This window comes from Schistocerca americana, chromosome 3 (assembly GCF_021461395.2).
Source record: "Schistocerca americana isolate TAMUIC-IGC-003095 chromosome 3, iqSchAmer2.1, whole genome shotgun sequence".
Taxonomy (NCBI): domain Eukaryota; kingdom Metazoa; phylum Arthropoda; class Insecta; order Orthoptera; family Acrididae; genus Schistocerca; species Schistocerca americana.
The window spans coordinates 539,401,778-539,417,294 of NC_060121.1; the positions used below are offsets into that span (position 1 = coordinate 539,401,778).

Below are 15,517 nucleotides of genomic sequence, written 5' to 3' on the forward strand. Positions count from 1 at the left end.
CTTAGGCCCCAGTTTTTGCCACAAGCCCTTCTGGTACTCACTAGAGTACCTTTCACCTTGGAGCAGATGCTCTTAATGTGAGGGTTCCATGTTTGTTTCTCATCTAAGATTACTCCTAGATATTTCACTATCCCCTTTACAGGTAGAGTTTCATCGAAGAGCTTTATATTCCAACTTGAGTGTTGGATATGACTCTTCGTGAGTGGCACCACAACAGTCTTTTTTGGGATCAACCCTTAGATCTGTTTAATGCACCAGTCTTGCACAATGTCCAATGCACCTTGTCAGTCTATCTGTGTCATTAAATTTGCCAAGTATTACTATGACAAGATCATCTGAAAATCTTTGGCAAAAGCATTGTCTGGAACTTAGTTCCTCAATGAGTTCGTTCACCACTAGATCCAACAATAAAGGGGACAGAACTCCTCCTTGTGGACAACCTCTAGTGGTGGTAATTACCATTTTTTCATTCATCATGGTAGCCTCTTCCTTCCTTCCATTAATCATGGCCCTATCCACTGACATATAGTGGTCCCCAGGTCATGCACCTCTGCTACCCTTACCATGGAATCGAAGGTTGTGTTACCGAAGGCCCCCTCGATGTCCAGGAAGATGCAGAGGGCTATTCCTGAAAGTGACGTGCTTTCTCCACCCTCCCAATGAGTTGATGGAGAGTTGTCTCACATGATTTATCTGGTTGATATGCATTTTGGTTTGAATGTAGAGGGGCCCTAATTAGCCTCCACTCCTCAACATATACATTAACCAGTTTTTCCAATGTTTTAAGAATGGAGGACAGGCTGATTGGTCTCATATTCTTGGCCTTGGTATGACCAATTCTCCCTGACTTTGGTATAAAGACAACTTTCACTGTCCTCCAGGCATTGGGAATGATTCCTATTGCTAGGCTAACTGTGAATAACCTGCACAGGACTCTTATGAGATGCTTTCCTTCCAGTTGCAGGAGAGTTGGAAAGATTCCACCTGGGCCAGGTGACTTGAACAGTTGGAATGTTCCCACCACCCATTGGATTTTATTGAAGTCGACACACTCCTTGGCCCATTCCCAGTTCTCTTGTTGAGTGCTTGAGAACCACCGTCTCTCTGGGATCACATTCTAGTCTGTGCTATCCACCAGAGCATATTAAGGAAAGTGAGTTTTGAGGAGCAGTTCCAGTGTCTCATGTGCCGTCTTTGTATATTCCCCATCCTCCTTCCTCAATGTACCTCCTGGATTAGCTGGTACTCTAGTGAGGATTTTGTGAAGTCTGGCTTGATCAGCCATGCTCTCCATTTCTCCGCAGAATGCCTTCCAGGATGCCTCCTTTGTTTGTCTAATTGCAAGGTTGTAGTTGACAAGGGCCTCACAATATTTTGCCCATTGTCCTTTACATCTCACAGGGTTAAACAGTCTTCTTACCTGTTTTCCTTTGTTCCACCAAGGCACACTCCTATTTGTGCACTTCTTGGTGATTTTGCAGTTGTCCTGTTATGAGGTCACTATGGCAGAGGTAACAGCCTCTGCTACTTCCACGAACTCTACTGGATTCCTTATTGAAGTTTTAATTTCCAATAAGCTTAAGTCAAGGTCCCTCCTACATGTCTCCCAGTCTGTTTTACTGGGATTCCTATAGGCCATGGTCTGTTTGATTCCCATTTCAACCTTGAATTTAATGTACATGTGGTCCGATGAGGATGGTTCTAGTGCCACATGCCATTGTTTGACATAGTTGCCCATCATCATGAAACCAAAAGTTATGTCAATTACTTCTTCCCTTCTGCTACTCCTGAATATAGGTTCATTGCCTCTATTCAGGACCTCCAAGTTGTTAGCTAAAAGAAATTCAAAAAGGTACTCACCTCTACTGTTGGTATCCTTCCTGTCCCACACTAGGTTGTGGGCATTGGCGTCACATCCAACCAACAGTTGCTCACCTTGCCGATGGCAAGCTTCTGTCAGTCTCCTCACCTCCAAAGGAGGAGGAGGAGGAGAGCTGTCTTCATAAGGAAGGTTTGCTAAGGCCAAAACAATGACACCTTCCTCATGTTGCCGCATCCTGATGGTCACTAGGTCCCTGGAGCAGAAATCCATCATTGGCATGAAAGAAATTCCATTTCTTACACAGATGCATGTTCTGGAGTTTCTTAGATTTCTAGCATAAATCAGCTTACCTCCAGTGCCAGGGTTCTTGTATCAGGGCCACATCCACTTCCTCTCTCCCCAGGCAGTGGCTCAGGGCAGCAGTGGCCCTTTTACTGTGCTGCAGATTAATTTGCGGCACCTCCAGTCTCCGTCTTGCTGCCATCATTGCCTTTGAAGTCTTTGATTACCCTGATGGTGACCTGCGAGAACCCTAAAAACAATTTCAGGTCTTGCTCTCACATCGCCTTCAGGGACTTCTCTCTGACCTCCACCACCAGGGTTTGTCCTTCTGGTACAGCCCTCTGGTTGATTACCCTCCAGTCCTCTGTCAAGACTTTTGGGTTCTGGACCTCTGTTTTTTCTCGAACAGAGTTTTTGGGAGACATCCTTAAGGATCTTTGGTACCCATGTTGATACCTTCGCAGTCTTAAGAATCTCCACTGCTGTCTTGATCCTCCCACAGGGATATCATGGGCACCTTGTCATTAAGCAATTCCACCATGTGCACCCCCTCACAGACAAAAATGATGGCACAATCTAGATAGACCCTCCTGAAGTTGGTTCCTGGACCAGTGTCCCCTCCAGTCTTTTCAAATAGGGCCACCTGTACGAGTTTCTCCTGTTGCAATGTGGTGGCTACCTCTGGATAGCCTTCTTGGATAACTGCCAACTTAAAAACCGAGACTGCAGAACTATAGGTCTGTCTCCATATTTCTTGCCTCAGCTTTTTCTTGGCATGCTTATCCAGGGAGGAGGGAGTCTAAGATTCCTCCCCTATCCTCTTACTACCTGTCTTTGATGTTGTGGGGGTCTGCGTATCCCCTTCATCCGGAGACATTTTTTTCTTGGAGGTCTTGGCTCAAGCCTTTTAATTCCTTCCACTTGTTTGTAGGAAGCCATTCTTTCCCTTCTTTGTGTCTCTGGGCCCCAAACAAGGCTTTAATCTTGATCTGGTCCAACTCTGCAGTTACAGTTCCCACTTCTGGCTCAGGTCTAGACCCTGATTCAGTAGTGGGAGTGCATTCTATTAGTCCTGACCCCGATGTTTGGGTGTCTGAGATCCCAGTTTGCCCCTCATTTTGTTTTAATTTATTTTCTTTTGTCGTGTCCAACTTGGTCTCACGAGATTTGGGGATCTACACGGTCCACACCACGGAAACCCCACGTGGTGCAAGGCTACTTACTTATGGAGATTACCCGGTATCCCTGAGGCTCCATTTGCGACACATCTTCCCACATGCCAGGCACCTCTCGGCACAGATCGCATCACACCTTGGGTTGGGAAAGGGAATTGGGTAAGGACTACGAGTGGATAAGGAAGATGGCACGTTGTGGGACACTCTTAGTCCAATCCTTCAGCTAAGGCCTTTCCGCAGTAGGTTCTCTACCTTCGGCATAGCCCTCAGTTTCACCCAGATACGCAAGCCTCTCCACCCGCACAGACAGTGCTTTGTCAAGATGGTGTCCCCTGAGAGGATCATCTGCTTCACTCAAAACAATGACTTTTACGTAATCTGTGAACTAATTACATTTTCATCAGTCTGAGCTAAATCTGATACATCAACGTTTTCAACATTAACCACAGTATTTCTTTCATCTATAAATCAAATTTCACCCTAGAATATAACTGTTTCTGCCCTGATTTGACACTAACTTTTAACTCATTGATTCGTTATTTAATTTGTGCAAGCTGATTGCAGTTATTCTGAAGTTCACTTATTCAACCTTGAAATTTCATCCTTTGTTTACACAATCTGGCAACATGGTTAACTTTTTAGTTTGCTGTTTACCTGTAATATTTGGTTATTTGTTTTTGCTGCCTGATAAACTAATTCACTTTTTGTTTCTGTTACCTGTAAACCAATTCACTTTTTGTATCTGCTACATAATATGCAGTTCACTTTTTATTTCTGCAATTTGGTTGGAAATTTTAACTTATGAGAGTGCCTTACAATTTTAATCTCCTTCAGAAAATGTTCAAGAGTTGAATTTTCACCTGAAAAAGAAAGTCCGAAACTTTGATCAAATACTGAGTCATTTTCCCCAGTTGTTTCCACACCATCTGCTTCACTTTTAATTTCTGTATTCAACATATTCTCACGTGTTTAGTTTTTGCGATAAAAATTATGAAATTTCACAAGCTGTTTACCCTAAAAGTTTCCTTTTAACTGAACACAGAAAGATAATACAGATTAAGTTTGAGTACTTGTGTTTTTAGTTTTCCATAAGGCAGCATAAAATGTGGTCCATAAGACTTGAGTCTTGTCATCATGACATCCATATTTCTGGCTAACATCTAGTATTCGACATTCTAAAAAACATTTTTGTGATTTAATTGTTTCAGTGTTTCGGATTATTTGAAAACTCTAAAAATTGTATTAGGGTGCTAATTCTGTGTTCTTATTACAGTTCATCTCCACCACTTGAAACGTTCCTGCTCTCATATATGCTATAAATTAGGTGTAAATTTCAGTTTACACATTGCATCGTACACAAAGATGATAATGAGTTTGTTGCGGGTGATAAAAAGAAGTTCTGAAGTGGGAAATAATTCATTATTGTATTGATACTTAACTTGTTGAATTGGAGCTGTCCACGATTGTTGATCAAATAAGTTTTTTTTTTTCATCATCATTCACTGCAGAAAGCACTAGGGTGCCTCTTTTGTAAATATCTTCCAATTTACATATGAATATAATAGAGGGAAACATTCCTCGTGGGAAAAATATATCTAAAAACAAAGAAGCTGTAACTAACCAAACGAAAGCGTTGGTACGTTGATAGAGACAATAAAAACAATAAAACACACACACACACACACACACACACACAAATTTCAAGCTTTCGCAACCCAAGGTTGCTTCGTCAGGAAAGAGGGAAGGAAAGGGAAAGACGAAAGGATGTGGTTTTTAAGGGAGAGAGTAAGGAGTCATTCCAATCCCAGGAGTGGAAAGACTTACCTTAGCGGGAAAAAAAGGACAGGTATACACTCGCACACACACACATATCCATCTGCACATATACACACACAGGCAGACATATGTAAATGCAATGAGGTTGGGCAGAGATGTCAGTTGAGGTGGAAGTACAGAGGCAGAGATGTTGTTGAATGACAGGTGAGGTATGAGCGGCGGCAACTTGAAATTAGCGGAGGTTGAGGCCTGGTGGGTACCGAGAAGAGAGAATATATTGAAGGGCAAGTTCCCACCTCCGGAGTTCTGATAGGTTGGTGTCAGTGGTAAGTATCCAGATAACCCGGACGGTGTAATACTGTGCCAAGATGTGCTGGCCATGCAGCAAGGCATGTTTAGCCGCAGGGTGATCCTCATTACCAACAAACACTGTCTAACTGTGTCCGTTCATGCAAATGGACAGTTTGTTGCTGGTCATTCCCACATAGAAGGCTTCACAGTGTAGACATGTCAGTTGGTAAATCACATGGGTGCTTTCACACGTGGCTCTGCCTTTGATCTTGTACACATTCTGGGTTACAGGACTGGAGTAGGTGGTGGTGGGAGGGTGCGTGGGACAGGTTGTACACCGGGGGCAGTTACAAGGGTAGGAGCCAGAGGGTAGGGAAGGTGGTTTGGGGATTTCATAGGGATGAACCAAGAGGTTACGAAGGTTAGGTGGATGGCGGAAAGACACTCGTGGTGGGGTGGGGAGGATTTCATGATGGATGGATCTCATTTCAGGGCAGGATTTGAAGAAGTCGTATCCCTGCTGCAGAGCCACATTCAGAGTCTGATCCAGTCCCGGAAAGTATCCTGTCACAAGTGAGGCACTTTTGGCGTTCTTCTGTGGGAGGTTCTGGGTTTGAGGGGATGAGGAAGTGGCTCTAGCTATTTGCTTCTGTACCAGGTCGGTAGGGTAGTTGCGGGATGCGAAAGCTGTTTTCAGGTTATTGGTGTAATGGTTCAGGGATTCAGGACTGGAGCAGATTCGTTTGCCACGAAGACCTAAGCTGTAGGGAAGCGACCGTTTGATATGGAATGGGTGGCAGCTGTCAAAATGGAGGTACTGTTGCTTGTTGGTGGGTTTGATTTAGATAGATGTGTGAAACTGGCCATTGGACAGATGGAGGTCAACGTCAAGGAAAGTGGCATGGGATTTGGAGTAGGACCAGGTGAATATGGTGGAACCAAAGGAGTTGAGGTTGGAGAGGAAATTCTGGAGTTCTTCTTCACTGTGAGTCCAGATCATGAGGATGTCATCAATAAATCTGTACCCAACGTTGGGTTGGCAGGCTTTGGTAACCAAGAAGGCTTCCTCTAAGTGACCCATAAATAGGTTGGCGTACAAGGGGGCCATCCTGGTACCCATGGCTGTTCCCTTTAATTGTTGGTATGTCTGGCCTTCAAAAGTGTAGAAGTTGTGGGTTAGGATGAAGCCTGCTGAGGTAATGAGGAAAGAGGTTTTAGGCAGGGCAACAGATGATCGATGTGAAAGGAAGTGCTCCATCGCAGCGAGGCCCTGGACGTGCGGGATATTTGTGTATAAGGAAGTGGCATCAATGGTTACAAGGATGGTTTCCGGGGGGTAACAAATTGGGTAAGGATTCCAGGCGTTCGAGAAAGTGGTTGGTGTCTTTGATGAAGGATGGTAGACTGCATGTAATGGGTTGGAGGTGTTGATCTATGTAGGCAGAGATACGTTCTGTGGGGGCTTGGTAACCAGTCACAATGGGGCGGCCGGGATGATTGGGTTTGTGAATTTTAGGAAGTAGGTAGAAGGTAAGGGTGCGGGGTGTCGGTGGGGTCAGGAGGTTGATGGAGTCAGGTGAAAGGTTTTGTAGGGGGCCTAAGGTTCTGAGGATTCCTGAAGCTCCACCTGGACATCAGGAATGGGATTACCTTGGCAAACTTTGTATGTAGCGTTGTCTGAAAGCTGACACAGTGCCTCAGCCACATACTCCCAACGATCAAGTACCACGGTCATGGAACCCTTGTCAGCCGGAAGAATGACGATGGATCGGTCAGCCTTCAGATCACGGATAGCCTGGGCTTCAGCTGAGGTGATGTTGGGAGTAGGATTAAGGTTTTTCAAGAAGGATTGAGAGGCAAGGCTGGAAGTGAGAAATTCCTGGAAGGTTTGGAGAGGGTGTTTTTGAGGAGAAGGAGGTGGGTCCCACTGTGACGGAGGACGGAACTGTTCCAGGCAGGGTTCAATTTGGATAGTGTCTTGGGGAGTTGGATCATTAGGAGTAGGATTAGGATTATTTTTCTTCGTGGCAAAGTGATATTTCCAGCAGAGAGTACGAGTATAGGACAGTAAATCTTTGACGTGGGCTGTTTGGTTGAATCTGGGAGTAGGGCTGAAGGTGAGGCCTTTGGATAGGACAGAGGTTTCTGATTGGGAGAGAGGTTTGGAGGAAAGGTTAACTACTGAATTGGGGTGTTGTGGTTCCAGATTGTGTTGAATAGAATTTTGAGGTTTTAGGGGGAGTGGAACTGGATGTGGGGGATTGAGTAGATGGGAGAGACTGGGTCTGTGTGCAATGAGAGGAGGTTGAGGTTTATTGGAAAGGTTGTGGAGAGTGAGTGAGTTGCCTTTCTGGAGGTGGGAAACCAGGAGATTGGATAGTTTTTTGAGGTAGAGGGTGGCATGCTGTTCTAATTTGCGGTTGGCCTGTAGGAGGATGCTCTGAACAGCCGGTGTGGATGTGGGAGAGGAAAGACTGAGGACTTTTATTAAGGATAGGAGTTGACGGGTGTGTTCATTGGCTGAGTGGATGCTTAGGTGAAGGATTAGGCAGGTGAGGGCTATGGATTGTTCAGTTTGGAACTGGTATAGGGACTGGTGGAAAGAAGGGTTACAGCCAGAGATGGGAATTTTAAGTGTGAGGCCTTTGGGGGTAATGCCAAATGTCAGACAACCCTGAGTAAATAAAATATGGGAGCGTAATCTGGCTAGGGCGAAGGCAGGTTTGCGGAGGGAATATAAATAAAACTTAATGGGGTCATTGTGGGGATGTTGTGAGGGTGACATGGTATTAGAATGTGGAAAGTGTAACAGAGACTGAAATGAAAATAAAAATAAAAGTATATGGGGAGAGATAAAGGTGAACTAGAAAGCAACTAGAGTCTAAAAAGTGTTGATTAAAGCTGAGCTATGTTGATCCTGTGGTGAACTTAGGTTGGTAAACAACGATGTGCACAAAGGTTAGGTGGTTGTGTTGTCTCCAAAACACGTTAAAGGGTGGAGAAATTTAGGAAAATTTCGAAAAAAACTGCGTGTAAATGTATTAAAAGGAGTGGTTTTGTGGTGGCAGATTATGAAAATGAGGCTAACAATAGTCTAACAAAGAAATAATGACGTTAAAACCTGTGGGAAGCGGCTAAAAATGACCAGGGAAAAACTAGCCGAAATGGTTGTTTAACTGGTGATAGGAACTGTTTGTGAACTGGGAACAGTGGATTTTATAGCAGCGGTAGTGTTGAAAGCGTAAAAAAAATTTTTTTTTCGTTATGGTTTGGAAGTAAGTTACGTATTATTGAGTATATATAAGCAGAATAAAATTGTATGGTAGATTACGGTAAAAAGGGGAAGGTGAATACAAAGTGAAACTACTTGCATGAACAAAAAGAGAAAGTAAGATGACAGAAAAGATTTTGAAATGCAACTGTGACAATAACAAACGTAATTGTTGGGTTCAAATTAATGATATGAATATAATAGAGAGAAACATTCCACATGGGAAAAATATATCTAAAAACAAAGAAGCTGTAACTTACCAAATGAAAGCGTTGGTACGTTGATAGAGACAATAAAAACAATAAAAAACACACACACAAATTTCAAGCTTTCGCAACCCAAGATTGCTTTGTCAGGAAAGAGGGAAGGAGAGGGAAAGACGAAAGGATGTGGGTTTTGAGGGATCAGAACATTAGGCCCCCTACAAAACCTTTCACCTGACTCCATCAACCTCCTGACCCCACCGACACTCCGCACCCCTACCTTCTACCTACTTCCTAAAATTCACAAACCCAATCATCCCGGCTGCCCCATTGTAGCTGGTTACCAAGCCCCCACAGAACGTATCTCTACCTACATAGATCAACATCTTCAACCCATTACATGCAGTCTCCCATCCTTCATCAAAGACACCAACCACTTTCTCGAACGCCTGGGATCCTTACCCAATTTGTTACCCCCGGAAACCATCCTTGTAACCATTGATGCCACTTCCTTATACACAAATATCCCGCTTGTCCAGGGCCTCGCTGCGATGGAGCACTTCCTTTCACGCCGATCACCTGCTGCCCTACCTAAAACCTCTTTCCACATTACCTTAGCCAGCTTCATTCTAACCCACAACTTCTACGCTTTTGAAGGCCAGACATACCAACAATTAAAGGGAACAGCCATGGATACCGGGATGGCCCCCTCGTACGCCAACCTATTTATGGGTCACTTAGAGGATGCCTTCTTGGTTACCCAAGCCTGCCAACCCAAAGTTTGGTACAGATTTATTGATGACATCTTCATGATCTGGACTCACAGTGAAGAACAACTCCAGAATTTCCTCTCCAACCTCAGCTCCTGTGGTTCCACCAGATTCACCTGGTCCTACTCCAAATCCCATGCCACTTTCCTTGATGTCCAATGGCCAGCTTCACACAATAGTCCACATCAAACCCACCAACAAGCTACAGTACCTCCATTTTGACTGCTGCCATCCATTCCATATCAAACGGTCGCTTCCCTACAGCTTAGGTCTTCGTGGCAAACGAATCTGCTCCAGTCCTGAATGCCTAAACCATTACACCAATAACCTGAAAACAGCTTTCGCATCCCGCAACTACCCTAACGACCTGGTACAGAAGCAAATAGCTAGAGCCACTTCCTCATCCCCTCAAACTGAGAACCTCCCACAGAAGAACCCCAAAAGTGCCCAACTTGTGACAGGATACTTTCCGGGACTGGATCAGACTCTGAATGTGGCTCTCCAGCAGGGATACGACTTCCTCAAATCCTGCCTTGAAATGAGATCTATCCTTCCACCGTCCACCTAACCTTCGTAACCTCTTGGTTCATCCCTATGAAATCCCCAAACCACCTTCCCTACCCTCTGGCTCCTACCCTTGTAACTTCCCCCCGTGTAAGACCTGTCGCATGCACCCTCCCACCACCACCAACTCCAGTCCTGTAGCCCGGAATGTGTACAAGATCAAAGGCAGAGCCACGTGTGAAAGCGCCCACGTGATTTACCAACTGACATGTCTACACTGTGAAGCCTTCTATGTGGAAATGACCAGCAACAAACTGTCCATTCGCATGAACGGACACAGTTAGACAGTGTTTGTTGGTAATGAGGATCACCCTGCGGCTAAACATGCCTTGCTGCATGGCCAGCACATCTTGGCACAGTATTACACCGTCCGGGTTATCTGGATACTTACCACTGACACCAACCTATCAGAACTCCGGAGATGGGAACTTTCCCTTCAAAATGTTCTCTCTTCTCGCTACCCACCAGGCCTCAACCTCCGCTAATTTCAAGTTGCCGCCGTTCATACCTCATCTGTCATTCAATGACATCTTTGCCTCTGTATTTCTGCCTCGACTGACATCTCTGCCCAACCTCTTTGCATTTACATGTATCTGCCTGTGTGTGTATATGTGCGGATGGATATGTGTGTGTGTGCGAGTGTATACCTGTCCTTTTTTTCCCCCTAAGGTAAGTCTTTCCGCTCCCGGGATTGGAATGACTCCTTACCCTCTCCCTTAAAACCCACATATTTTCGTCTTTCCCTGTCCTTCCCTCTCCTTCCCTCTTTCCTGACGAAGCAACCTTGGGTTGTGAAAGCTTGAAATTTGTGTGTGTGTGTTTTTTATTGTTTTTATTGTCTCTATCAACGTTCCAACACTTTCGTTGGGTAAGTTACAGCTTCTTTGTTTTTAGTTACAATTTACGTAGTTGGATATAAACTTCTCACGACCAAAATTTTATGACATTCATAATTTATTTATTGTTTCATCACTTCCCAGTTCTTCATTACAGAGTTTTTTAACAACTGCGCAGAACTGAACTTTGACTAATATTAATAACTACTGAACAACTGCTTTGTAACAACCTTGGCTGACTTATCTTGCCCTGACTCTGTCCCATATATAGAATTTTGGCAATGCCTTCAATTTTTGGTACTATTACAATTAATATTTAATTTAGTTTACAAAGAAAAGAGATTAATAGAAATTATTTCATATGTGCAATCAAGATGAGTGGTTAACATAATTGTATCTTCAGTTAACTGTTTTATGACTTTCATAGTTTTTATAAGCTAAATATTGTAAAATAAATTTCCTTAACCATTGGTATTACAGTACGTGAGTTTCCATAGTAATTATTTTAATTGTTTACAATAATGCTAAGTCTAATGCCTACTTTTTACCATTCTATACAAATGAAGCCGATCCAGTGTTTACTGAAGACTAGAAATGTTATTTTTGTTTACATAATAATATTGCTTTCTCATACTATAAGATATGATCACCACACATAATTCTGTATGTCAGCTATTGTTCCAAGTACAGTTATACAATGATAAGCGTAAGCCTAAAATCAAGACATAATCATAAATATATGTTTACATAGCAAAATTACATTGTATTGGGAAGTTTATTAACATATCGTGTACTTCAAGTGGTGAATCTTGGTCTGTTACATTACACTATTTACTCATACCATACACACAAGGCAGTTTAAACATTACTTTATTACCATTTTCATTTTAGTATTACCAGTGTGGTAATTTAATTTACATAGACATCTGTTGCATAATCTATTTCATTTTTAACTTACCCCTGGAGGAAGAAAAAGTGTACAACAGTTTTTTAATTCAGCAAGTGCTTAGCATAATAGAATATACTACCCACTGCAAATGCTGAATTAGATTGTTGTTTAAAATGTCAATAAGAAGTGTGATGGTTTGGTTCATTGCAGATGAAGCATCATCTGAAGGAACTAGCAGTGTTCAGACTACAGAATCTCAATCTACGGATGAAGTGTCAGCTTCTCATTCTCCTGATTGGCAGGAAAATCCAAACCCAGTATGCATTTTGTTTACTGATAGCCTTGAGAACTATTTAAAATGATTTAGTTGTGCAGTATTTCATAGCTTATTTGTCATAATTATTTCCATCATTTAATTATTGAAGTGGTTTTAAATTATCTTAGTGGTTTTAATCTTGTTCTTATTTCAGGAGCAAAATTCACCATTTACCATTGATGTAACAGATGGAAGAAGCTTACCAAATGTCCTGAGGAGAATAAGTAATCTTCTTGCCCTCAAAAGTACAGTTAGTATGATGCTTATACACTCGGAGGAATCTCCATTTCAGTTTCTTTGCATTTAATATTACATTATGAAATAGGTGTTTGTGATTGTAAAAAGCATCAGTTATGTCTGTGATGATGTATCCGACATGGAACTCGAGGAATATTACATTAGTATTGCTTCAGCCATTGTCTGATTGAACCTGTTATTATTTCTTTATTGTACTTTTTGGAGAACTTGCAGTTCACTATAGTTGATGACAATGGTCTTTCAAATTCACCAGTTTTTACTTCTTTATTAAGGGGATAAAAATGAAAAAGAATGTTATTCTTCAAGTTTGCAACAAACTGGAGTTCTGATGGAATGCTTCTGCATCAAAACTTTGTTTGATGTGTTTTATGTGGAAAATAAATGTGTTGTTAGGAGGCATTTACTGGTATAACAAACTGGCATGGTACAATCTTGTTAATGTTCCTGTCAGCTGCTCAATGTTTTAACTATATGGTGAGTGATTACTGTTCTGGTCCATTATTTGATCTGTAAATAGTCAGTTCATTGAAGACTATAGTTCTTATATATTTATTTGTGCCCACCATGTCTCAGTATTCTAAAGAGAGAACAATATTTAATAATAATGGAAAGAAATGAAGGCAAAATGGACTCAGTTCGCTAAAAGTGAATAGAGATCTGCTCAGGATAGGATCTAATTGAAAATACAAAGAATAGGGAGGATTGAATCTGTAGCAACTGTCCACATGCAATTATTTACTCTGTGCGCAATGTGACATAGATTACAGAAGTTCATGGTAAGTATAAGTGGTTCTACTGTACCCAAAGTTACCAAAAGTGACAGTAGCTAGCTGCATCTATTGTATGGTGTTTGGCTGCTCTGGGGAGACAATTGCACAGTTGCTGCTACTTCCCACTCCAGGAGACCTCAATCTTTTGCTTGCGATACACAGTGAACCCATTCACCACTGCTACTACTTCTCAACTAACTTCCAATAAGTCTCACTCACTCCCAGAAGAAGAAAGTATCATATCACTGTTCCTCACCGTTCGTCATGTTGGCCCATGAATCCATCATGTACTTGAGTACCCCCAGTTGGCTCACAATTCTTTCTTGAATTCATATGTGATTCCCACAGGGCCCTGAGCTACTACAACCCTTTCTTCCTTTCCGGGCTGCACTTCTTCTCCGTACCCCTCCCTCCCCATTCTCACTCCTCCCCCGCTGCCCCCTCTTCTCCGTACCCCTCCCTCCCCATTCTCACTCCTCCCCCGCTGCCCCCTCCTTCCCCCCCTCTCACGGTTCTTACTATGTCGACCTGGCTATCCACCGTGTTTCCTGTATTCCTTGTGGCTTTGTTCCCCATGCCTTTTCTCTTTCACCATTCCTTTTTGGCATTTTTGGTCCCCCTTTGGAGTTTGATCTCGACTTCTAAATTTTCTCTTTGCAGTGTGAACCTTTTGGGAAAGAACTCCCCCTGCCCCCCTAGTGTCTACAGTGTGGATTCCTCTACCCTCTTGCTTCCCCTATTCCTTCCCTACCACAGCTCCCCTCTTCCCTGCTAGGTCATCAGCACGTGTAGCCAGTCCGTGTGGTGGGGCTCTTATGTACCCATCTGGCTGAGCCCCTGACAACACAGCTATCACACTTCTGATAACTGAATGATTGCTTCCCCATGGATGTGTAGGAGTGGTGTGGCCATTGTGCCAGATGGCTGTTGCTGTGACTGGGTGATGCCCGTGGGTAGAGCCCCTGATTGGAGTGGGTGATACCAGGGTGGATGCTTTGTGTATGTAACATATCAATCTCCAAAAATCTGACGGTTCTTATATGGCTGTCTCATCAGTTGGTAATGGATCATTGAATGCTGCTTCTTATGACCCTTTGGCCTTCTCTTCTCTGACTACACCCTGGGAGCAGGGCCAGGCTCTCCAGCCTGGGATGAAACACTTTCCTCGCTACCTGGGTCTGCATTAGGATGGATGGGGACACATTGTGTGCCATGAAACCATTATTTTTTGTGGATAATGTCAAAGAAAAGTTTGGCAAAGTAGAGACCCTCAGGAAGATGCGGTCAGGTTCCTTGTTGATCAAAACTTTTTTGCTGTCCAAGTTGCAGCTCTTTGTGCTTGTGATCATCTTGATGAAGCCCCGGTGTCCCTTACACTTCACCAGTCTTTGAATATGGTCTAGGTACTAATTTTTTGATCCTTCAAACTGGTGAGGTACTCTGGGACAATCTGGAATGACGGGGCATTCATTTTGTTCAGCGTGTGCAGAAAGATCGTAAGGGCAGTCGCACCGATACCGGCGCCTTTATTCCGGCTTTTGAGAGAGGTACTTTCTCAGAGAAGGTCTAGGTTATGGATTATGAGTGTGATGTGAAGCCATACATCCTGACACTCCTGTGGTGCTTTCAGTGCTTGTGTTTCAGCCACGTTTTCCGATGTACGGCACACTCCTTTTGTGATGACTCAGACACCCACTCCATGAGGGGAGCCCCTATGTTCTGCCATCCACATGTGTTAATTGTCATGAGCATCGCTCTTCATGCTCACCAGATTGCCTGGCTTATAATAAAGAAAAGGAGAGACAAGACGATAAGTCCTTGGATTGTTTAACTTGCACTGATGCATGTCAGAAATTTTACTGATTTCACCCTGTGTGGATGACTTCTACTTTTGCTTCTGTTACATCCTTACTCCCTCCTCCCACTTCCTTACCCCAATCCCAAAGCCCTCTCCTCTCCCCCTCCCCTGCGATTCCCACGCCCTCCCCTCCATGTGCCACTCCCCCTCCATGGCTGAAGAAGTGCCCCCCTTCTCCAGCACCTGGGGGAGGTTGGTCTTCCTCCTGGGACACCTTCCCCTGAAGTGTCTGAGGCCGGAAGCTTGCTACTACAATCTCTGTTCCCCGAGGTCACCCATCTCTTTCGGTTTCAGATCTTGAAAAAGCCTGGCCTCCCTCTATGCCCTGCCCCCTCAATATATAAAAGAGAAGAAGAAGGAGAAATGTGAGTCCCAGGACAATGTCCCCCTGGTGCTATCAGAGGTGCCATCTCCCCCCTCGCAACCTGAGTCTAAC

At 43.6% G+C, this 15,517-nt stretch overlaps 1 protein-coding gene across 2 annotated transcripts in view; it reads left to right on the plus strand.

Annotated features, from left to right (window-relative positions):
- LOC124605327 (1-phosphatidylinositol 3-phosphate 5-kinase) overlaps positions 1-15,517 on the plus strand; it is a 364,356-nt gene that overhangs the window by 21,282 nt on the left and 327,557 nt on the right. For both annotated transcript variants that reach the window (XM_047136933.1, XM_047136934.1), the window contains exons 2-3: positions 12,090-12,196; positions 12,350-12,445. In XM_047136933.1, the coding sequence (XP_046992889.1) occupies positions 12,090-12,196; positions 12,350-12,445 (203 nt within the window). The remainder of the gene's footprint in view (positions 1-12,089; positions 12,197-12,349; positions 12,446-15,517) is intronic.